The 26,076-nt window shown below is 33.9% G+C and overlaps 1 protein-coding gene across 7 annotated transcripts; it reads left to right on the top strand.

Annotated features, from left to right (window-relative positions):
* Positions 1 to 24,104, top strand: LOC106753696 (sister chromatid cohesion 1 protein 2). 7 transcript variants are annotated; one of them, XM_022777658.1, is made up of 15 exons: positions 1 to 98; positions 189 to 351; positions 1,996 to 2,248; positions 2,344 to 2,387; positions 2,475 to 2,521; positions 8,672 to 8,730; positions 8,856 to 9,571; positions 9,692 to 9,806; positions 17,966 to 18,102; positions 18,175 to 18,386; positions 19,630 to 19,663; positions 19,769 to 19,790; positions 19,878 to 20,025; positions 22,154 to 22,466; positions 23,693 to 24,104. In XM_022777658.1, exons 2-14 carry the CDS (start codon positions 234 to 236, stop codon positions 22,430 to 22,432), a joined length of 2,184 nt encoding a protein of 727 aa, XP_022633379.1. In that variant the 5' UTR covers positions 1 to 98; positions 189 to 233; the 3' UTR covers positions 22,433 to 22,466; positions 23,693 to 24,104. The 7 variants fall into 7 exon arrangements, with proteins under 7 accessions (XP_022633379.1, XP_022633378.1, XP_014491038.1 ...); XM_022777657.1 differs by having other exon boundaries at positions 19,766 to 19,790; XM_014635552.2 differs by lacking the exon at positions 22,154 to 22,466 and having other exon boundaries at positions 19,766 to 19,790.
* The last annotated feature ends 1,972 nt before the right edge of the window (positions 24,105 to 26,076 follow it).

Raw genomic sequence — 26,076 nt, 5'->3', positions numbered from 1 at the left:
CGGTGATGTAAGTGTTTTTCCGTTAACTAGTAGGTGTTTTTTGCGTGAAGACTGAAGAACTTCTTACTGACCATAGTAGTCGACCGTTTCCAATCAAGGTACACATTCTTCAAGAAACGAGCAGTTAGCTGAAGACCATGATAAAATCTTATTCTTATCACATAGTTCCTTTGCATTCTTTGAAACAGGTACACCCACACTTTGCAGGGTGGAGTGGAACCAAAGCGAAATAGATGTTGGAGGCCAAGTTCCTTCTTCGTTTTGGAAGTGATCCTGTGCGGGTTGCGGCTTTCTGCTTCAAGAAACTCAGGAAAATTCAGGTCCTTGATACCGACATTTCTTCTGCTGCTGGTTAGTCTTCTCTCTCTCTCATTCTTTACGTGATAAAATTGCAAATGCTTTATGTCTTACTTCGAAAAACATCCAAAATTTTGGTTGGCTTGTTTCGTTTTTCATTGGTATACATGAAATTCTGTTTTTTCTGTTGTTGTTGCTGTTGTGTTTTTTGTTCCATGAGTGGTTATGACGGCTTAAATTTTGTATTTGTTTATGTTCTTTTGTATTTGTGAGTAGTTTGGGGAATGGTCCGAAAAGGGGTAGTTTTAGCTGAGGTTAGTTACAAAATTGAGGATGTAGGTTTGCTGGCCAGGGAAATTAGTGGTGGAAAACAGTTTTTGTTTATGGAATTTTGAATTATTTATTGCTTCCAAGATACCCTTTGGCTTTTGGTTTAGCAGAATGGTGTTAACCCTGTAGGCAAAACATGTAGCCGTTAAGGTAAATACGACGAAGCTTCTGCGGCTTTAAAGCTTTCTTTAATACACAATTTTAATTATTGTGTGCAATTTACATGTCTATTATATATATGAAGCGATTATCCTAATCATAAATCCTCTTTGTGTGGAAGTTATTGGCGTTGAATTCAAGTTTAAGGAGAATAAATGGTGACAATGATGAATGTGGTTGCGGTCACATTGATTGAAAGTTGAAAAGAAAATCTGTTTTCGTGAAACGAGTCCGATTGTACTGATAGTATGTAATTGTACAGATATATGTGAGAAGTTAACAGTAGCGAAGTAGGGTATCAAATACTAACTGAAAGATAGGTAACAGTGATCTAAACTACAATCATATACGAGCATGGATAGATGTTGCAGAAGTGCTATTTGATACTTGTATCAGCAAACATTGTCAACAACTTATTGAAACGGGTAATTATTATAGGATGTTATGGTATATTTCCTATGGAGTTAAAAATAGGGATGAAAATTCATTAATCAGTTTTTGCTGGTGGGATAGTAGCAGACCAAATTAAATTTCCCCAGCCATTTGGCTATGCAAAATATTGCTTCTAACCTAGTCTCATAAAAGGAAAAAACACAGATATTGACTACTTTTTGTCTTTGACATTATTCTTTTAGGACATAAACTGCTAGTTTTGTTAACTTCAATGATCAATTTGCTGATACATTAACTTATCTCCTTTGAGGGCCGTGGGTTGATTTTGTGTCTTAAGCTTGGTGTCTGTGACATACATGCTCGAGCTTTAGGGAGTGCATAAAGTTGAATTTATTTAATCTTAAGTTCTCCTAATTCTTTAGTCATTCATGATGGATTTTTTAGTCATGTTGATTATGTGTGGAGTTGTATATTTGCCAAGGGGAAAGGTTTTGGGGCCAAGGAACCCCGGTGCCCAGTGTTCTTGGAGCTACCCATGTAGCAATTATAATATTTAGAATTTTAATTTTTCTTGACTGGGTTAAATATTAAAAATGCTTTCGCTAATAAATTTTATTAAAGCTAATAAACTGGTTAATTGTCTTAGAAGTTTTTAAGAACACTTTTATATGGATTATGTTTGATGGTGGTTGGTCCTGTTACTCCCAAAAACTTTTAAGAATTTTTTTGTTTCTGTTTATAATCCACCTTGTGAAATCCAGATTAACTTTATGCTATTGTTTTGCCATTTTTATTTATTTTATTTTCCTTCTGCAGACAAAATTTTGCAAGAAATGGATTTTGTATCCTATAGAGTGCTAGGTTATCTTCTTCTTGGCATTGTCAGAATATACTCGAGAAAGGTTGAATATGCACTTGATGATTGCAAGGAGATGCTCATTAACGTTAATAAATTTGTGGACAATAGAGAAGACTTTGCCCATGTGGAAACTTTGCGTATGTGTGTTAGTATACCTGAGAGATTACAGTTGGATGCTTTTGAGTTGGATGTACTTGAAGATACTGGCAAGTAAGGTTTTACTAGATTATAACATACAAATATACATGCTTTTGGAATTTTATTTTGGTTTTGAGCATTTCATTGCTTATCTTCTAATGTTTCAGAGACCATACTGCTCTTCCCGAAGAAATTACTATTAGAGACAAAGGTACTAAAATTCTTTCACTATTTTACTTTTATAGTAAATTTAATGTTATCCTATTTTTTGAGTAATATATGCTGTGAAATGCAACAGACGTTGTGTGTAAAACTGGGGATTTTGGGCTGTTTTCTCAAGAGAAGGTATGCATTCCATAGTTCTTCATAGGTGTCAAATTGTAGTGTCTCAATTCTTTACCTAAATAATGTTTATTCTATTTTATCCACGCAATTACTTTTGTTTCTGTTTGTCTTGGGCTGTTCACTAAAATATTGTCTAATAAATGCTTTGCCGTGAGTATATAGGTCTGTTTCTGTTGGATTCAAGAAATAAACACATTTAATTCTAGATAAACATAGAATCATCTTACAGTATTTAGTTAAGATTTTAGTATAAAAATAAAAAATACTGGGTTTCCTTAAAGTAGATTTCTTTCAAAACACCAAAATCAACTACCTCACCCCGTTATTGCCTTGTGCAAGTTGTCAAACTATAACTGGCACACCATAGGATAAAACTGCTTTACTCGAAAATAATGTAAACATAACTTCCTAATGCAGAGGTATAACTGCCTAACTTTTGTTTTGGCTTATCAATGCCTTGTGTTACACAAGAAGCCTTGCACTAAGTACTGAAATAAAGTAATTGTTCCTAGCAACTCAGCTATGAATTTGGTCCCAACAATTCAACCTTTTTATCTTCATCTCTCAAAATAAGCATTCTTAAAGTTTTTTCATGATACCCATGATGTGGCCATAATAATGGTTGGCAACATTGAAAACGATAAACTTCTTTCTAACATTTTCTCAAGTTAAAGGCCTAGCGCTGCAGGTTTTGAACAATGATTTTTTTTGGAATTACCACTAGTATAACTTCTTCCCAGTTCCCACTGTATCTCTATCAGGTTCAACCCTTTTTAAAGAAACAAAATGTTGTTCTCGGGTTGAATTAGGACTCAAATCTCACTGGTTATAACAGCCCAGACCCAGTGTTCTGGTGCTAAGCCTAGTATTATAAATATAAATTTGTTGTTTATCTGTTTGTCTAAATGAATGACAGTGGGCACAATTTGTGGTTCACGAGTCCTCAATTTTCTTCTACATACTAATCACATTCAAATCATTCATAAAATAATCCTAGTCAATTCTTCTGTAATCTGGGTAATTGGGCCTATGAACATTATAAATTGCTGCTCAAACTCCAACACCCAATTTGTTTGATTGCAAGGCTGGTAATTGTTCATAGGGATTTTCTGTTCCATTACTAGAAAACCTATTCAATGATTCCACCTTGAAAACCTCCAATGTTGATAGAGCCCAGGAACAACGGTCAGCTGGAGGACCAATTGTTGGGTCAACACAACCCAAGGATTCTGAAACTTTACTCCAGAAAGAAGGAAACCTTGCAATCAGCAGCAGAGGTTGTAGTTGTTCACAATGGAGTGCTGATTGTAACAGAGGAAACAAAAAAATGGTGTGGCTCATAGGGTGCAGATAGCAAGATGAATTGAGAGTGAAATGGCTTGGTACCTACAGTTCTAGGAGCTGAGAGGTTTGTTGTGATTTGTAACTATTCAAATACTTGTTCTTCCACATTTTCAGCATTCTGGTCTGTGTGAGTTTAATGCTAGTGTTTGGGTGAGTTTATGTAATTATAGGCTTCCAGATCTAATCCAGTTTACTACCTAATACGATCTGAGTTCTGGTTTAGTCTTTTGCTTTTCAAAAAGGCCATGTTTATAAATACAATTAATTAAAAACTTTTCAACCCTGGCTTGCTACCTAATACGATCTTTCCCATGAAAATTGGGTAATTTCACTTTCCACTCTCTTTTCAAACGGATTTGAATCCCCATCTTCAAGGTTGGATGAGTGACCGATGACATGACCTTGATTATGTAGTTGACTAGTTCTAGAATAGTTAAAACATCTTCCATGGTGTGTCTCCATTGATTGATTTTTGTTCTTGTTAGATATTTATATCGTGTCTTATGTTATTTTACATATTTATTTGTATTTGGGCTTAGTTCATATTTTTTTTATTATGAATGCATTATCCTATCTGTATTACCGAGGGGAGATTAATCCTATATCTAGTTTTTACTATATTCAACAAGAAATTTAGAGCTTATGTTCTCCATTTTTTTCGTCATCGCTGACATTGCACCCATGGTTGCCGCTATTAGAGCTGCATCACAGTTGCCGGAGCTGCCTCCACCGTTGTCGGAGCTGCCATCATCGTTGTTGGAGTTTTATTTCAAATCGGCAATCACACTGTTTTGCTCGACACGGCCAAGCGACTACCATGCCATCGAGATTGCCCTGACCGGAGACCACACGCTAGTTCCACGACTCTTATTGCACGCACAGGTATATCTTTGTTGGCCTAACTCAACCTCCTTCTCTTGGACCTTAGGTTCTCGACTCAGGTGCCATAGATCACATTACTAGTAACAAATATTGGTCACCATTTTCAAACCAAAGATCTTGGGAAACTCATATACTTCTTGGGTATTGAGACAGGACAATCCAACAATGGTATTGTTATAACTCAAAGGAAGTATGATTGGATATTTTAAGGGAAACTGGGTTGATGAATTCTAAATTTGTTGATACACCCATGGATCTTGTTGAATATAGTGAAAAAGTATGTATGAGATTAATCTCCCTTGTGTTGAATATACACATAGGGTCCTCTATTTATAATAGAAGAAATATGGGCTAAATAAGAAATAATAACAAACTAACTAAAAATAAAAGATAAATATAAAATAAAGATAATATATCTAACACTCCCCTTAAGTCAGTGCATACAAATCGTATGTACCAAGCTTGTTACTAATATAATCCATAAAGACTCAGTGAAAATATTTGCTTCTGCACTCAAGTGACACCAAATTGCTAATGATTTGCAAGACGACATAGAAGAAGAAATAACAACCTAGAAGACTCCCCCAGAGCAACAAATCTGGGAGGTTGCTCCATGTAAATCTCTTCTTGGAAATCACCCTTGAGGAATGCCACCAGTGGATAAAGAGGTAATTGTTGGAGAGCCACCACGACAAAAAACATCTTTTCCATGGGAAAAAAAACATATATGGACGGGTCAAACGCAATGGTGACAAAAGAGAGGTCAAAAGAGACCGCAGCAGAAGAATCCATGGATGAATAGGAGAGAAAAATATTAAAAAATCCAAGATTCTCCAATCAAGGCACAAGAGCAACCTCAATGTTATGAATATCTGCTTAAGAGGAGACGAGATGACAACACACGATGAACCTGAAAGAGGAAAACGAGCAATCTCGACGCTCTGAATTGCTACTAGACATGCCAAAATGCACGACGAAAAAGGGAGCAAATCCATAACTTTGAATTGCTACTAGACATGCCACAGTGCATGACAAAAAAGGGAGCAAATCCATAACTTTAAAAGGCATTGAGAGCGTGTAAGAGCTTCGATGAAGGCGTCGTCGATGGCATGGTGGTCCCTTGGCCGAGACGATCAAAACCATGTGATTATCGAACAAAACTAAAACTCTGGTAGTGACAGTAGTAGACGATGGCACCGCCGACAGCGGCGAGTGTAGGGGTAAAGACAACAAGAATTTTTCCTCAAAAGAACCTTGGGCTCTAGATACCATGTTAAGAAGTGGATTTTAAGCCTAACTCAACCCCACAAAACCGACTTGTAAGGTGAGGTTTGCACCCACTTATATATTATAAATTAGCCTTATTTCTAGTTGATGTGGGACTTCCAAAAACCCTCACGCCGAGGTATAGACATCATCTTGAGCGAGAGACTAGACATTAATGAGTGGTCCAATAACGACCCGATAATGGGTATAACATGTCCAACAAACAACAAATATTGCTAGGATAGGCTCTAACCTGACTTTGATACCATGTTGAATATAGTGAAAAAGTATGTATGAGATTAATCTCCCTTGTGTTGAATATACACATAGGGTCCTCTATTTATAATAGAAGAAATAAGGACTAAGCCCAAAATACAAATAAGAAATAATAACAAACTAACTAAAGATAAAAGGTAAATATAAAAAAGATAATATATCTAACCGATCCTAATACCAAACATCTTCCAAATCAGAGGGAGCCTTTCTCAAATCCTGAGCAATATAGAATATTAGTTGAAAAATTGAATTATGTTAATGTTACTCATCTTGACATTTCCTTTACACTCAATGTGGTGAGCTAATTCCTCAATTCTGCATGTGAATATCATTGGAATGCAGTTATTCGTATTTTAAAATACATTAAAGATCTCCTATAAAATGTTTGTTATATGGTTCCAATAACCATATAAAAGTTCTTGGTTATTCATATGCTTATCTGGCGGGATCTCCTTCTGATAGCATATCTACTTTCGGATATTGTCTTTATTGATGGTAACTTGATCTCTTGAAAGAACAAGAAACAAAGTGTTGAGACAAGATCTAGAGCAGAAGCATAATATAAAGCTATGGGCTCAGTCACTTGTGAACTTGTTTGGCAATCAATTGCTTAAAGAGTTGCAATTTGTAGATGTCACTCAAATGACACTTACATGTGACAATCAGGCAACACTTCATATTAGTTCTAATACTATTTTTCATGAGAGGACCAAAAACATTGAGATTGACTGCCATTTCATTCGAGAAAATATGATATTTGGAAACATCTAAGACTGAGTTTGTTAGCTCAAGTGATCAATTAGCATATATTTTGGCTAAGTCTTTATGAGAACCTAAAATTGATTATGTTGTAATTAGAGGAAAATCTTCCTAATTAGAGAAAATATGTATAGAATATTCCTAATTAGAGAAAATGTCTAGAGGATTTTCTAGTTTACTTTTCAGTATATTGTTTCCTTATTTTCCTTTCTTAGAAGATTAAATATTTGCAACTAGATGTGAGGAGAATGTAATAGATATGAATGATAATATTAAAATTCATTCTCTTTTCAAGAGATTATATTTATAACAAGCTTGATACATATGATTTGTATGTACCAACTTGAGGAGGAGTGCTAGATATTTATATTGTATCTTATGTTATTTTACATATTTATTTGTATTTGGGTTTAGCCTGTATTTTATTTATTATAAATACATCTTGCTTTTACTATATTCAACCGCTTTAAGCCAAAATCTGCCAAATTATTTGGATAGTGTCTCCTATTATTTCCCTTTTCTTGGGTATTTATATTTGTACAGTAAATTATTAAGTCTGTATTTTAATATTTAATATTTATATTTGTACAGTAAATTATTAACTACGAGATCTAAACTTCATATAAAAATAGAATCCTAATAGTAATACAACACTCTAACTGCCTAATTTTAAATTTGACCTACTATCTTTCATTGATTGGCACTTTCCCTTATGGAGTTCCACTTTAGGGATTTAATTGATTATGTAGCACGAGTAATGTATGACATAGATACTGCTTTACTTGGGCTTCACCTTAAAGCTTAAAATTATAGGTGAATTATCCCGTTACATTCATATGAGAATGTTATCTCGGTTTTTAATTCTATTCAATGTTTTTCTTTTTTTCTTTCAATGTCTTTCTTTTTTTCTTTTGTTTTTTTATCTTGTTACAGATTTTCTCCAAATAGTATTAAAGTGAAAATCAAGGCAGATAATATTTAATGAAAATTTGTTTGGAACATCTATAGAAAAAATATAGGGCATAAATTTGTCCCAAATAACTGGAGTTAATTGGGGAATGTGATGCCGAGTGAGAAAATGTACAATGATAGTATATTACATAATCATAAATGTTTGAAATAATATGCAAGGTTGGGTTGGCAGAGGGAGTTGACCTGCCAAAATATGCTTTATTTCGAATGGAATCGGTAATAATTTGTTAGACTGTACTATATATGTGTATTTATGTATGTATGGTGTTAATAAATATAAATAATTAAAACTGTAATGTAAATTAAATTGATACTAAAAGGAAATAGCATTCTTAAATATTGGTGGATTAAGCAGCTCAACCCACTTTGAATCATCTAAGCAACTCCACTAATTTTGATAGATTGACTAGTCTAGTTCTACCTTTTTGTCGCCATCCGTGCAAGATGTTTCATGCCAATTTGAATAATTTCATTGACCAAAATGAGCTAGTTAAATTAAATTTCACCTTATTGTAGCCATAATATGTTATAGGCATATTGATGAAAGACATGTTCATATAGTTGATAGTGTTAAATTTACTTAAAACAGAAAAAAAAAACCCTTGTGTTATTTCTTGATTCTGCACATACTAAATGCCTTTTACTATGCAGTTTGAGGAGTTTGATAACAGTGAAAATACCTGCTCTTCTGATCGCGATAAAGTGGGAAAGTATGTTGACCAAACTTATGAAAATATTATTTTATTTCTTCTGCCATAACATGATGCTGATTATAATTTGGATTGTCCCGTATATTCTTCATTGAACTTATTTGATTTTGCAATATACATGGCAGTGCTCATCTAACTCAACTGTTGAGTATGATTGGTATTAAAGTTGATCCACTTAGTCCAGTTGGTTTACGAGAAGGCAGGGATACATTAGAAAGCAGCATGTTTTCTCTAAAGGCGCCAATGAACATGGAAAGTGTTGTAATGGTAGAAGGACGACTAGAGAACGAATTTGTCAAGTTGTCTGGACAAGATCAACAAATTATTGAAGATCAGACAATTAAAGATGTAGTACCAAGTGAAGATGAAATGCATGAAGATAGTAGTAGAATTTCTCAAGATGAATATATGGATATCAGTATATTTTGTGGGAGAGAGGAGGAACATGTGTCATCTGTGGAAGAATTTACCAAATCTTGTCAAGTTGACACTGTCAAGAGTTCTGTCAAGGAAACATCAAGCTCATTTTGCAACATGAGTGAGGAAATTATTGAAGTTCTTGAAGCCAGAAGTTTGGAAGAAAGTATAGAAAAGAGTGACGATAAGATACACCAAGAAAAAGAATGTGTGCACCCTGTCAATTCATCTATTGCCAATGACATCCATGAAGAGCTCATTGAAGGGTTTGCTGAAAAGTGTGATAACAAAGGAAAATTAAGGTTTCAAGAAAAGGTTTCAGTTGAAGATGGAAGGCTTAGTTTTACTCTATCAAAAACAAAAAATCTAGATGTAACTCCTATGTCTACGTGTCAAGATGATTCCGTTGGAAGGCCAAAACGAGGTTTGTGAAACCATTATTCTTCGTAGGCATTGAAATTGCAACTGTTGAATAATTTTGTCTTTGTTTTCAACATATGGATTCTTCACCTTTTTTTTTTTGCTTAAAAATCTATTTTGGCAGGTGCTACTACGCCAGAGTCAATGCTTATTTCTACACCAGCTGTGAGAGATCGGTCACATTTTTCAAAGAAAAGAAGAATTGTTATTGATAAAAAAAGGACTGTGCTACCTAACAAGTATGTGATAATAAGGTCCTTCTAAATTATTCTTTTTTCTATATATTCAAATCTTCCATGCTTATTTACTTCAATTCCTTGTGCACAAGACTCGTGGTAAAGGATTGTTCCATGTATCTAGTATTTGAAGCTGTTATCTAAATAATAAACTATGATTTTTTTCAAATGTTAGGAACAAGACAATAAAAGAATAGAGAGAAATAAACAATACAAGAATTTAACGTGATTCAGCCTACTATGTGTATGCCTATGTCTGTGTTTCAAGCTTTATAGAGGGTTGCTTAGCAAAAAGGGAGGACAACATCTTTCAATACTAAGCGATATGAGACTAAATTAAGCTTCATGATACTAATAATTCTCCCACTCGGAGCTTGATTTACATTCTCACCTTGTATCGTTGCCTTCATCATCAATTATTCTTGAAGGTCTGTTGAGGCAATACAAAGCCTCAACTAATTTGTTGTGACAGTCTTGGTCAACATATCAACTGGATTTTTTGCATCTGGAATCTTCAACAGAGACAAGTCCCCATCATTTATCAGGTTTATGATAAAAATGATATTTCAATTCAGTGTGTTTGCATCTAGAATGAAGAATTGGATTTTTAGCAAGACATATAACACTCTAACTATCACTGAACAATGGAGGGTCATCTTGCTCTTTCCCTAATTCTTTTAGAAGGTTCTTCAACCATCTACTTTGTTGCTTCTAAGATAGTTATATACTCATCTTCAATGGTTGGGAGGGAGACTCTTCCTTGAAGTTTAGACTTCCAACTGATAGTTGTACTACCCAGCATAAAAATGTAACATGTTGTGCTTTTTCTACCATCCAAATCTCCTCCCAAGTCTGCATCAGAAAATCCTCATAAAGTGAGATTACTCTTCTAAAAGACAAATGCATCTTTGGAGTACTCTTCAAATATCTCAATATCCACTTCACAGCTTTGCAATGCTACTTTTTGGGATTTGATAAAAACCTACTCACAACTCCTACACGTGCTATGTTAGGTCTGGTACAAACCATAGCATACATCAAGCTCACTATTGCATATGCATATAGAATTTTAGACATGTAACTTTCTTCTTCATCTGTTTAAGAAGATTGCACTTTTGAAAACTTTAAGTGAGTTCCCAAAGGTGTATTCCTGGTTTTAGCATTTTCAACATTAAATCTGCTAAGCATTTTTTCTATATATTTCTCCTGAGATAAGTTCAGAATCTATCTCTGGATTCTTATACCAAGAATTTGTTAAGCCGGTTTTGTGAGGTTGAGTTAGGCCTAGAACCCACTTCTAACATGGTATCTAGAGCTTAGGTTCTGATTTAGCCTCTTCCACGGTTGCATCCTCCACAACAGCCACCGCTGCCGCCGCCGTCGGAGTCTCGCCGGAGTCTCGCCGGAGCCGCGTCGGAGCCTCGCCGGAGACTCGCCGGAGTTCCAGAATTGATCGGCGACCACTCCATCCGAATCGCCTCCTCGCCCTCTTTTTGGATCTATGGTCATTGCGTCAATCAGAGCTATGGTTAGAGCCTATCCTAGCGATATTTGTTGGGCATATTGTTCCACCTGCTATTTGGGCCGTTATCGGACCACCCATTAATATCTAGTCTCACGCTCGAGATGTATATACCTCGGCGTGAGGGGGGTGTGTTGGAAGTCCCACATCGACTAGAGATAAGGCCAATTTATAATATATAAGTGGGGTGCAGACCTCACCTTACAAGTCGGTTTTGTGAGGTTGAGTTAGGCCTAGAACCCACTTCTAACAGGCTAGAAGGCATTTCAAAATTTTTTGACAATTGTTTTTTCAATCTGTTAATTTTTGCCAATTTAGCTCCTACAATCAACCTATCATCGACATATAAAGCAAGCATGATATAGTTGTCAACAACATGCCTCTCATTAAAAAGATTTCCTTTTTGAAAAGTTTAAGTGAGTTCCCAAAGGTGTATTCCTGCTTTTATCATTTTCAACATTTATTTTGTTAAGCAATTTTTCTACATATTTCTCCCGAGATAAGTTGAGAATCTAAACCTGTCATCAACATACCAAGAATTTGTTTGGTTGGATCAAGATCCTTCATTTCAAAATTTTTTGACAATTGTTTTTTCAGTCTGTTAATTTTTGCCATATTAGCTCCTGCAATCAACCTATCATCAACATATAAAGCAAGCATGATATAGTTGTCAACATATTTCTTCATGTAACAACAATGATTTCACATCTGCGAAATCCCGAGTTTCTTATAAACTCATTAAACTTCTTGTACTATTGTCTCAGTGCTTGTTTCGATCCATACAAGCTTTTATGAAGTCCACATACAAGATTCTCTATGCCTTGTGCTACAAAACTTTCTGCTTGTGCCATAAAGATTTCCTCCTCAAGAGCTCCATCTAGGAATGCAATTTTGACTAATTGCTCTAGATGAAGATTTTCAGCAGCTACTATACTCAAAATAACTCTAATGGTAGTCATCTTGACAACAAGAGAGAAAATTTCTATGAAGTCAATTCCTTGTTTCTATTGGAACTCTTTCACTACGAATCTAGCCTTATATCTTCTATTTCCATTTGGTTCTTCTTTTAACTTGTAAACCCACCTGTTTTGCAAAACCTTCTTTCCTTTTGGTAGCTTGGTTAAAAACCATGTTTTATTCTTCTGAAGAGATTTTATCTCATCTTTCCTTGCTAGCTCTCCCACATAATATGTTCATCTCCCTACATAGTCTCAACAAAATGCTTTGGCTCACCAACATCAATCAACAACAAGTAGTGCAATGAAGGAGAATAATTGTAGCCATACATGTCAGATCCATAACCAATGAAATAACATCGTTTTGTCATAGGGTCCAACTTATCTCTACTATTAGAGTCACTTGAAAAGAGAATGAATTTTATTATTATCATTCATATCTATTACATTCTCCTTACATATAGTTGCAACAATCTAATCTTCTAAAAAAGGAGAATAAGGAAACAATATATTGAAAAATAAACCAGAAAATCCTCCAGATATTTTCTCTAATTAAGAAAGTTCTATAGATACTTTCTCTAATTAGAAAGATTTTCTTCTAATTACAATACTCTCCCTCAAGTTGGTAAATGAATATCAATCATTCCTAACTTGCCTACAAGATCTTGAGATCTATCTAGAGGGAGCCCTTTTGTAAAAATATCTGCTATCTGAAGTTCGGTAGGAACATGAGTTGTAATGTCTAGATTATTTTTGATGAAATGTCTGTCAATCTTAATGGGATACGCTTACCTAGAACCCTTTGCCAGAAATACTTTCGATATAGGGACCATTGTACTCATCTGAGCCTAACCTGACTCTGATACCACTTGTTAAGTCTATCGAGGAGAAGGTTCACTGGGGATATATAACACCAATGAGATTTAAGCCCAACCACTTAAGGGATTAACACCACTCTCAACCCAAAACCTTAGGACAATTGGTTAATAGATCTTCCACCTCGGGATTGACGCCACTCTCTACCCAAAACCTTAAGGCAATGGGTTAGTGGATTTTCCACCTTATATGATGCTATACTTTCTCATTTCTACCTGTAGAAAAAGTTAGGCTAAGTGTCTCAGACAAGAGTTTGAGAAACACTTGCCATCGGGTTCAATTTAATCGATTATACTGAAAACCTAATTGATTAAAATTCGAATTCCTAGCTCTGGTATCAATTGTAGAAAAAGTTAGGCCAAGTGTCTCAAAAGAGAGGGGTGGGGGTGAATTAGTTTTCCCCTTAATAAATAAGTTCTTTAAAAATCTTGAGTTTTCTTGGAATACAATCAATCTAGAATGAAAACAATGCAAAAGTGTAAGGAAAGAGAGATTCACACTATTGTTTATTCTGGTTCGGCCAAACTGCCTACGTCTAGTCTTCTTTCAATCAACCTTGGATTGAAAAGATTCCACTTTATTAATTGAGTTCTTACAAGCAAGACATACTGAGAACAATCCTCTTAATGTACTCTCCTTCTTAACTCCAAATCAACTTTAGTAACCCAGAAAGTTCACCCACTTTTTGTCACCCTCCCCACTCTAAGTCAAAGAACTTCACCAAGTCCTCTTCCTAGCCACAGCAACAGGGAACACAATCAACCTTGATTGCAGATGAATCTGATCTCCAAAAATACACCTCAAAGTGTAGATATGATCAGCTCTATGACAACACTTCAACCCTTAAAGAATCTTTGAGAAATTCTTCCAAATGTAGCAATCCTGGTTCTTGGAGAGTTTCAGGTCGCTTCTGCAATTAAAATCTCAACAAACTAATCAGATATTAAAGATATGAATCATAAAGTTGTTGAATACAGAGAGCAATGCGTCTATTTATAGTTTTTTCAAGTCTGACGCATTTTAATCAATTATGCATATGATGTAATCGATCAAGCAATTCTTTCAACGTTAACAAATTTACACATCACAGTATTTAACATATTAGAAAGTGCATGTAATCGATTAATCAAAACATACAAGCCTCAACATTTAAAAATATGACAGTTATAACAGTTATGGCTTTCCATGAAAAAGGTTTTCATATAAAATGCATTTTAACCAATTAGGAAATTAACATAATCGGTTAAGTTCCATACTTAAGAAAATTTTGAAAACTTTTTCAATCAGAACACCTCAATGCACTCAGTAAACATGTGCAAGCATAACCAAAAGTTTTAATAGATTATCCATATAATCTAACCGGTTAAAACTTGGTGTTTTGCCTTAACTGATATTTGATGAATTATAACAGATTATGCAAACATACTAATTGATTAATTCATGCAGATATGCAGCCGGTTTTGTGGGGTTGAGTTAGGCTTAAAGTCCACTTCTAACACATATTATATAGTTTAAGCACAATCACACACTATCCAATGTGGGACTTAGACTCACACTTGGAATTCTAACAATCTTCCCCTTCAAGGATGGTCCCCTTCCACATTGGTATACTTTTGTGGGGTTGAGTTAGGCTTAAAGTCCACTTCTAACACATATTATATAGTTNAAGCACAATCACACACTATCCAATGTGGGACTTAGACTCACACTTGGAATTCTAACAATCTTCCCCTTCAAGGATGGTCCCCTTCCACATTGGTATACTTTTGTGGGGTTGAGTTAGGCTTAAAGTCCACTTCTAACACATATTATATAGTTNAAGCACAATCACACACTATCCAATGTGGGACTTAGACTCACACTTGGAATTCTAACAATCTTCCCCTTCAAGGATGGTCCCCTTCCACATTGGTATACTCCCCCTCTGGTCATAGCATTCGAGTCTCCCTTTCCATACCACCTTTCATCTTAACGGGACACGCTTACCTGGAACCCTTTGCCAGGAAGACTTTCGCTATAGGGGCTATAGGGACCATTATACTCATTTGAGCCTAACCTGGCTTTGACACTACTTGTTGGGTCTATCAAGGAGGAGGTTCATTCGGAAGATACAACACCAATGGGATCTAGGCCTTACCACATAAGGGATTGACACCACTTTCTACATAACACCTTAAGGCAATGGGTTAATGGATCTTCCACCTTATATGGTGTTTTACTTTCTCATTTCTACCCAATATGGGACTTAGACTCACACTTGGAATTCTAACACTGTCTTCATCATTCTAATCCCATTCTCTAAACAAAACTTTTTGAATTCATTATTGTCATATTCTCTACCATTACTAGACCTGAAACGTTTAACCTTTAATCCTGTTTGAGTTTCAACCTCCTTTTTCCACCTTTTAAACACTAAAAAGACATAAGACTTATTTTTAGGAAAATAGACCCATACCTTTCTTATAGAGTCATCAATCAAGGTTACATAATATTTTGAATTGACAAGGGATTTAGTGGAGTTGGTCCCCAAACATCTGTATGCACTAGTTTTAGTCTTTCAACTTTAGACATCTTACCCGTTTTGGAAAAACTAAACTTTTTCTGCTTTTCAAAGATATAAAGTTCACATGGTCCAACGTCAACATGCTTCAAGTTATGTATTATCATGAGTTTCATTCCTTTCCCACTCATATGCCCAACTGATGCCACAAAGAGGAATTGTTGCCAAATTCTACAATTGATATCATATCTTCATCTGCAATCATATGAAGAGATCCTTGCTTCTTTCCATGAGCAACAACAAGATTACCTTTCATTACCTTCCAATCTCCATCTCTAAAAGTGGTGTAAGGCCCCTCATCATCCAGCTGCCTTATAAATATTAAGTTTCTCTTTAAGGTAGGAATATGTTTGACAGTTTTCAAAGTCCACACTCTTCCATTAGAGTTTCCGATATTAATATCACTTTTTCCCATAATATCAAGAGATTTTCCATTTGCAAGGTAAACTTTCCTAAATTTTACTAAAACGTAGTTAGATTATAGTTCTAAAGAAGGTGTAGTATGAAATGACACACTTGAGTCTTATTCCATGACTAAATGGAACTATCTAAACTACATATTAGTGCATTTGTAATTTCATTGTTGCTGCATTTGCTAATTGATCATCATCTTGTTTCTTTTTGTTGTTATCATTGATTTGTGAAGCTGACAATTCCAACAAGTGATATGATTTTGGAATTATAACTAGAAGATTCCTTCAAACTTTTCCTGCGAATATCTTCGCTTTAGATCAAGTTATGGATGTTATCAAACTTCAGTTTGCTATTACTTTCTGAGTTACTAACTACAATAACAATTGCATCCCAACTTTCTGAAAGAGATAATAATAAAACTAATGTTTTCACCTCCTCATCAAAAGTTGTCTACATTGATGCAACTAATATGATGAGTAACCAAATTATTGTCACCCATTTTGAGGTTGACTAGCCTACAAATCAAATCTATGGTTGTTTTCTCTTTCATGATGTTGAACACAACATTCTTGGCTAAAGCCAGTCGGATCACACCGAGTGTTTGCCAATCTAAACTCCCAATCTGAATGCTTCATGTTGTCTAGCTTTTGCCCTATTAAGGGTGGATACAACTTCTTTTGATATAGGTAGTCCTCTATTTGCATCTTCCATAACCCGAAGTTATTGCCATCGAACTTCTTAATCTTCACCTTTCCTTCTTCCAATGCTATTGCTCCCACTGCTTTTGAAGAAAGCTCTGACTACTCTAAGCTGAAATTCCCAAGAAAAGAAAAAACCTAATCTTTTTTGATGTAGAAGATCAAACAAAGCTATCAATTGTTAGGAAGAAGACAATAAAAGAAGAGAGAGTGTGTATACATCCACGACTACACTAGGAAGTATTTGTATTTTAGTGTGTTTCAAGCTTTACAGGGCTTGCTTATATAACAAAAAGGGAGAACAACATATCTCAATGCTAAGAGATGCGAGACTAAATTAAGTTCCACAATACTAACCATTGTCCCACTTGGATCATGATTTACATTATCATCTAGTGTAGTTGTCTTCTTCATCAATTATTCTTGAAGGCCAATTGAGGCAATATAAAGTCTCAACTTATTTGTTGTGACAGTCTTGCTCAACATATCAATTGGATTCTCTGAACTTGGAATCTTCAACTAGGACAAGTCTCCATCATTCATCAGGTTTATGATAAAATGATACTTTAATTCAATATGCTTGCATTTAGAATGAAAAATTGGATTTTTAGCAAGACATATAACACTCTTACTATCACTAAACAATGAAGGGTCATTTTCTTCTTTTGCCTAATTCTTTTAGAAGGTTCTTCAAACATATCATCTCTCTTGCTTTAATGTCTTGTTCCTAACACCAAATACTTCGTATAATATGTCCATTCACATTGTAATTAATAAAATATGTCATAAGTATATGAGGGTTGTATTTTACTTAATTGAAATTTTGCTCATTGTAAGTGGTGTGGGAAAATCCATTTAGTCATTTAGGAAACATTTTGTATACAGTTGTTGCCATAAAATTAGTTATGTAGTTATTTAAGAAATTCATTTACTTGAATTTCTTAGTCTTATAGGAAATCCCTCCCATCATTGGTTTTGTTTCTTTCCTTTTACTATAAATATTTATGAGTAGCTCGTGTGATCTTGTAAATGAATTAACAGTTATTCTACTCACGATAGAATTTTAATTCAATTCTTATTTCAATGTGCAAGTCTTTTCGTTGTTCTCAACTGTGTTACATCTTAAACCATTTCAGGGCAATTGCAAAGATATTATTTAGTGCAGAAGCCTTAGTTCGCAAACGAAGAAAATACTTTCGTACTTCACTTACTTGGAAAAGAGAATCTCTCACTTCCTGTCATCCTCATAGATTCTATGAGCCCTTGCTTCCTTGTAAGTTTGGTTTTATCACTGCTCTTTTTGTTTGTGAACTCTTCTATCTTTACTAATCTTGGTTTTCTCCAGGTTGTTCCTCAAAGCTTCAACTCCTATTCTCTGGAAAGAAAATGAAATTACCCGACTCCCTCAAGATTGTGGAAGCTTCAGGGAACCTACACTTGCAAGAGTCTCCAACTATTGCCACTCCGCTAAGCCCTCCTCATAATGATATACCAATTGTTCCAGAGACTCTTTCTTTGAGTACAAATCAAAACGAGTTTCCTAGTCTGTGGGATGAGGTAAAGAATAACTACATAAGAAAATTCTGTTTGACATTCTAACTGGAACGGTGTGATTAGTTTGCAGCACATTCAAATCACAATTGTATACACACGGCTCAAATAAAGAAAACCATATTTCTCTTTAATCCAGGAAAAATGAATTAGTATAAACCTTTATTATATGACAAGTGTTAGAATATATGAAAATATGTAATATTATCTTTGATTATGTCTTGTATATCTTTTTCTATTATTTTCCTCCAAATTATCTCTTAGAATTTTTTTCCCCATTTGTTTAGGATTATGATTAGTAGTCTAGGTTTTATGATTTGCTGCATAACTGGCTTATTAATCTAGGTTTTATATTCGATGTTATCCTTTAGGATTAGTTTCCTCCATATTATCTCTTAGATTTGTATTTCCTTCCCATTTATTTAGTATTACACCGGGTTTTATTATATCATCATATAATTACGCATCACAATACTTGAGTATATTATTTATAGTTTCTATTCTTTTCTTAAGTTTCCTTACTTTATAACCTTATAATTTCAACATGACATCGTAGCTATTTCATCTTTATGTCCTATCTCACAAGTGCCAACAATCCATTGTTGATGCTGGTATTTTCGTTTTTTTGTTTTTCCCCGCTGCAATTTTTTCTTCGAGGATTCTGTTAGGCACCTTGAAACAGAGATGAGAAAACAAGACAAAGAACCATATACAAAGACTCTTAGTACAAAAAAGAAGACCCCCTAACACCTCCGTAAGGGAAACTGTTTATAGACTTTCTTAGAAAGTCTCTCTCCTAAATCAACTAATCGCATAACTCCCTCTTATTTCTAAATTTCCTTCTATAATGCACATTCCACTCATTATTTCCCTGCCTAACAGATTCCATTTTATCTGGTCCTTTAATGAAGTCTTTCTCATCCAATAAAATAACTGTTTTACTGTCATAAAAATACAAAATATGTTAAACGTGATGATTTTATGAATCAAATCTAAGTTCCTCTCTCACTGTTTAATAAAAAAGTCTCACCCCATTAACTCTCTTTGCTGAGAAAAAGAAAAAAAAAAAATCGCCAATTGGCTTTAGCAGATGTACATGTGAGACTGCATTTCTTGGAATGTTGGGTTCTTCTTGACTATATCTATTTTTTTAATAAAAATGCCCCACTTTAGTTTTTCTTTTATTTTCTCCATATTTTCATACAATGATCTAATTGATGTATCCTTGCATTTATTATGTTTATCTCAGGAAATAAATTCATTTGGAACAGATAATGTGAAAAGTGAGAACTCTTGCAAATCTCAATCTATAAATTGTTATAATTTTTGTTGAATTCAATGTTTTGCCGAAATGTACATGATGTCTTTATTTATTTTCTCTACAGTAGTTGGGTGGTCTGATCGAACTAGGTGAGATTGTAGTTGGCTTTTGGAATATCAATAGTTCAACTGTTCTTTTGAGATTGACTTATGATGGTGTTCTTTGATGATGTTCAGAGATGTAGCAAGTTACTTGCATCAGAGTTTTCTGCATCAGAGTTTTCTACCTGCAAGGAATCAGAAAGAGGAGACTGTGCTAAACTTCTCAAAAGTTTTTGGAGGCCTAGCCCGAAAAGAAGGGGCAAGGCTATTTTATGAAGTACTGGTATGTTAAACTTTTTGTTTCAAGATTATGTTCATGTTGGAACAATCTCCAATAACTTAGGGAAACAAGATGAACAACAATGTAGGCTTGATATAATCTTCTAGGCGTGAGTACACACTTTCCTAAAAGCAATATTTCATCCCTTATAAGAGTGGAGGGGATCACGAAATCCGCTTTTGAGATACAAAGAAGAACAACAACGATGATACTCACTCTTAGTATTACTGTTTAAACAAGAATATGATTCTCAAGAATTGATTTGTGTGTTAAGAGAATGACTGAATTGATTCCAGTAGAGCACAGGATCCCTTTATATAGATGTTGGTCAGGCATCAATCCAAGAGATATCAGATTCTGATTAGTTACATTTCTTCATGAAATATTGTAAGTTTTCATGAATAACAACTCTTCATGAATAATTGTAATTCTTCATGAATGGTAACTCTTCATGAATGCTTGTAACTTTTCATNAATGATAACTCCTCATTAATAATTGTAACTCTTCATGAATGGTAACTTTTCATGAATAATTGAATAATTGTAACTCTTCAAGAATCTAAAATTGTCTCTAATACTCTTAAATTCCAACAATCCTCCGCCATTTGAGAGTATTGTATAATTATGTAACACAAAATTCAATTTAATAATTGCAATCTTACACATAAATGAAAGTGTACATAGACTTGAATTTTCACTTAGTAGAATACACATTTTAGGAATTCGTATTTTATTGGTGTCGCAACGATTGAACCAACATAATACATAATGAATTCTTGAAGATACTCTACATATAAGATAAATTACATATTCTTGTTATACTTGACACAATAGGGCCATGCGTCCATATCTATTCATAAGTGCAACAAAGTCATGCCCCCTTGACTTCTTGAAGCGGCCAAACTTCGCACTTACATAGGTTGATTTCTTAGGTAAACATGTTCCTGTGACAAAACATAAATTCAAGAAATCAATTAAGAATTAGTCAACCTCCTAAGCATCACAGATCTAAAGCACTCTTGAAATAATTATATGTGCTTTCAATCATCAAATAAGAGATTTAATCTTATTGAACTTAAGACTCAATGTCATATTAAGCGTTAAGTTAAGATTCCCTTACTTGTGATTAATTGTGGGCTCCATTCCTATTCCAATTGTCATTCTGGAAATGGAATCTTTAGCCAATGCCTTAGTAAATCCATCAGCCAAATTAAACTTTGTTCGTACGAAATCTACTGTAATAACTCCATCTTTGATGAGTCCTTGGACATAACTATGTCTCACACCAATATGTCTTGATTTGCCATTGTATACTTGACTATAAGCCTTTGCCAATGTTGCAGCATTGTCACAATGTATTGCTATTGGTGATATTGGTTTTGGTAACAATGGAATTTCGAACATGAGATTCCTCAACCATTCGGCTTCCTTTCCTGCCGAGGCTAGAGCTATAAACTCTGAAGCCATAGTGGAATCTGTAATGCAAGTTTGTTTCTTGGATGACCAAGAAATCGCACCTCCCCCAAGGAGGAAAATCCAACCACTAGTTGAAGAATGATCTTCTGCATTTGTAATCCAACTTGCATCAGAATATCCTTCCAAAACTGAAGGATAACCACTATATGTTAATCCATAAGTAATAGTTTTCTTTAAATACTTAAGTACTCGACGTATTGCTTGCCAATGTGATAGACTAGGGTTACTAGTATATCTACTCAATTTGCTTACCGCAAAAGCAATATCTGGCCTTGTACTTGTCATTGCATACATTAAACATCCTATTACCCTTGCATATACCAGTTGTGAAATTGCTTTACCACCATTAGATAATATCTTTAAACTAGGGTCCATAGGAGTTGAAGCAAGAGAGCATTCATAATTGTTGAATTTCTTGAGTACTTTCTCAATGTAATGAGATTGAGACAAAATTAATTTCTCATTTTCTCTCTTAATCTTTATACCTAGTATAACATCTGCTACTCCCATATCCTTCATAGAGAAATAAGGTGATAAAAATGTTTTGGTCAAATTAACTTGATCAAATTATTAAAATTACTAACCAGGAATTTCTTGATTAATGCATCTTCAGAAATGTATTTGCTTTCATGTTGATCCCAAAGTTCTTTTGCAGAACCCACATATTGATATATGTCAAATAAAGAATCAAACATACCGTTCAGAATGTGACCACGACAGACATAATCATCATTCTCCCATTTGTTCCTTCTCCATTGTTCCTCCAATGTCTCAGTTTCGCTTTCTTTGGGTTGGGGAGAACTTAGAACATATGCCACGTTTAGAGCCGAGAGAAGGAAATGCATCTTCTTTTGCCATCGTCGGAAACCAACACCTTCAAACTTGTCTAACTTGTGGAAGTTTGCAAACATCTCACGAATTGTTGTCATCTTAGAGAATATATTGCTTTTAGACTGTTGGAAAGTTTGGTGACTACTTTTCTTATATCATACTTCTTTCCCATTTTCTGTGCAGAAATCTGAATTGCGTTTTCTTGTGTTTACTACCCTTCTTGTTCAGTAGATGACATTATTTTCAACTTTAAAGCATGAAAGTATGTTCTTAATATTTGTTAACTCTACTCTTTTGAGTGATGATAATAGGAAAAAGTACATTGTAGTCCATTTGGTTTGTGATAGAATAATCATGTACTTCCAATAACTTTTTATTGAGGGTGACGCCCTTTCATTTAATGAATCAACTATGTTGTCCAATTGGAATATAATTCTAGAATGCAAGTCAATTGGGAATTTATGTCTGTCCTTTTGCTCTATCTTAGAAACCATATTGAACAAATTTATCATGTCAATAATTTACTTTTTAATTATTTAGTTTAATCATTTTTTTCCAACATGAAACAGTTAGTTGAAAGTATGTGCCTATATGTTTAAGGAACAAAAGCCATAAATCTTTACTTGAAAACTCTTTCACTGTCATAACTTTTATGCGATTGGTCCAATTTGTTATATCCGCCTATGAGACCTAATCTTCAAATATACCCAATCCCGTGCTTTTATCAGTGCTACGATATCTTACTGTGCTTATTAGCATAAGCATAATGTGTCATCTGATGTTGTGCTCACTCCAAATGAAATTTTAATTGCTTTAGAGATTCATCATAATCCATTAAATCCTGAGCCACAACATCTACCGAAGTTTCTTCTGGTGCAAACTTAGCCCAAGAAGGTCGAAATACCAGTCCATTCTTAGATTAAACTAGGACTGCAACATTTTATTTTGAGTATATTACACATATTTATCCTGGGTTTCATTACTCCTCTTTTCACACCCGCGTAACCCGTTTGTTTGAAATATATTACACTGACATTTCTTATATATATATATATATATATATATATATATATATATATATATATATATATATATATATATATATATATATATATATGCTTACACACCATGTCTTCCAAGAAACACATTATACTGTTGTCGATACTGAGTTATGAGCTATGTCAAGAAACCTCATTGGATATATATCACTGTAATTTTTTACTATTTTCTTTTTTAATTTTTTGGCTATTAAAGTAAGATCGGTTACTCATGATTCATGAGATGGACCTCCTAACGAACCAAAATATATGTGTGTGTTTTATATGAAATTGTTTTCATTTGTTTACTGTGTAATGTTTTTCAGGTTCTTAAAACTACTGGCTATGTAGATGTGGAGCAAAACGAAGCTTATGGAGATATTGCAATCACTAAACTTCCAAAATTAGACCAAACTTGTTGATTTGAAGATCTATTAACATATAGATATCAAAGGAGATACAGAAATAGAAAATTGATAGGATTCAGGTGGATTTATATGTTGTAGTTTTTTTGTAATTTATATCATTGTGTTGATTTGTACAGCATTACTTGCCATGTAATTTTAGTCATACTTTGAGAAAATGTTGTGCTTTTCTGTCATCAGTTACATTGTACAGTGATGTCAAAGTTAGCAATTTCCATATGGCAGTGATAAGCCCGAACTTCGACTTTATCACATTTCGGCAAGTGTTACTGTTTATTTAAATATTCCAAAAAGGGTTTAAAGTTTAGACCTATTTCTTTGCATGGTAGTCTTTTTCGTGGGGGAGACAAGTGTACCAATTTACATAAGTTTAGTAAGACATTTTTGTATTTTCTTTTAACGGGTATCTTGTATTGTGGAATAGAAAAAAAAATGGAGCATGTTTTCTCAATCAAGTATGCATAAAGTGGGTTTTTAAGATTAACTCAATTTCATAAAATCAGTTTATAAGATGAGGTTTGCACTTTACAGGATGGAGTTTAACCATGGTTCTGATATTATATTAGAAAGTGGGTTTTTAAGTATAATTTAGCCCCTAGAAAATCAGCTTGTAAGGTGAGGTTTGCACTTCACTTATATATTTTAAATTAGTCTTATATTTAGTTGATGTGAGACTTTTAACATAACTTTAGTAAGTAGTTAATTCAAATTTTTTTTGTTAGTACAAGGATCGGGTCAATCCTACAAGATTATATCTTTCAGTTTTTTGTCCTAGATGACATTTTCCTATTGAGATGTCTTCCTTACTTGTTTGAGATGTTAGTGTTTTGTCCGTGAAGTGTCTTCGACACTCCACTTAATTGGGACTTTGAAATAGTAATATATTATTATAATTAATGAACAATACCTATCTTGAACTTATTGTATTTTATAATACAATAAAAAAACTAAAATAGAAACCATATAAGAAAAAATACAATAATACTAATAACACTGATCAATCTAAAAAACCAAAATATCTAAAAGATGACCTAAGATAAAAAAAGTTGTCCAAAAAAGAAAATACATCTGGAAAATGTGGAAGAATACGCCATGAAAGGTTAAAGTAAAGTTTCGCTCAATATTTTAATGAATTTTGAACCAGAAAGTTCTGATGAATTCATTGAAGGATAAGAAGAAAAAGAAGTGATTAATATATAGATCATAATCTTCCTAGGGTTATATTAAGAAGAAATTTTGTTAGAGAAAAAGTAAAACGCCTTATAATCTTGATTAAGCACTTAAATATAACAAAGCTAAAATATGAAGAAGCTATGTTATGTTTTGATAGATGTTGTATAAATCATGAGTGCAAGTGTTTTCTCTAATGAACAATAAAGTACCATGTAGATCTTTCCACTTCATGTGATAAGTGATAGTTGATCATCAAATGATAAGTACGAACAAACACTAAGCTCATAAAGAATATTTCTAAAGTTTAATTTTGTGCTATAGAAAATGTCTTCACCATATGTGGCCAAAGAGATTCACGCTGATACAAGTTTCACTCAAATATTTCTTCTTGAAAGGGTAATGATACTTTAACACCTAGAATGTGACAAATTTTTGACACTGTCATGTGTTACATTCTGGATGATCCACGTGTTTTAAAAAATAAAATGATAGAATGAAGTGAATTCACTCTGGAGTTTAAAATAAGTGACAAATTCAAAGATGTTCTCTTGGTGTTAAAAGTTAGTCTAAACTACCCAGTTATTTGTACATTGCTACCACTTTCTTTTTTCACCATCACTTTAAAGAAAAACGTTTCTTTCAAGATAGACTTCAATATAAATGTGTTCTTAAATGATGATTAATGAATTTTATTTAATAAAATTGGTTAAAAATAAACTATGGAGTTCAAAACAAGCGAGAAATTCAAAGATGGTCTCCTCGTGCTAAAAGTTAGCCTAAACTACCCACTTATTTGTACATTAATTCTAGTCTGTTATTACACATCGAATCCACATCATTCTCTCATTTTATTTTTTTGAAACACGTGAACCACTCAGAATGTGATAGGTGACGGTGTCAAAAATTTGTCACATCCTACATGTCAAAGTATCATTATCCTTATCAAAAACCATGCATGTATATATTTTTTTTAACAATAAATTACTACTGTATCACTATTTTATTTGTTCATTTATCAATCACATACTACTATGCTATGTATACATTGTAAAAAAAAATTATTAAAAGAACATTTTTCATGTATATATATTTAATCATGTTCACGCTCAACC

Source organism: Vigna radiata, unplaced genomic scaffold (genome assembly GCF_000741045.1).
Source record: "Vigna radiata var. radiata cultivar VC1973A unplaced genomic scaffold, Vradiata_ver6 scaffold_7, whole genome shotgun sequence".
NCBI lineage: Eukaryota > Viridiplantae > Streptophyta > Magnoliopsida > Fabales > Fabaceae > Vigna > Vigna radiata.
The sequence above is the reverse complement of the archived record's forward strand: the minus strand, read 5'-3'. Positions and strand labels throughout refer to the sequence as shown.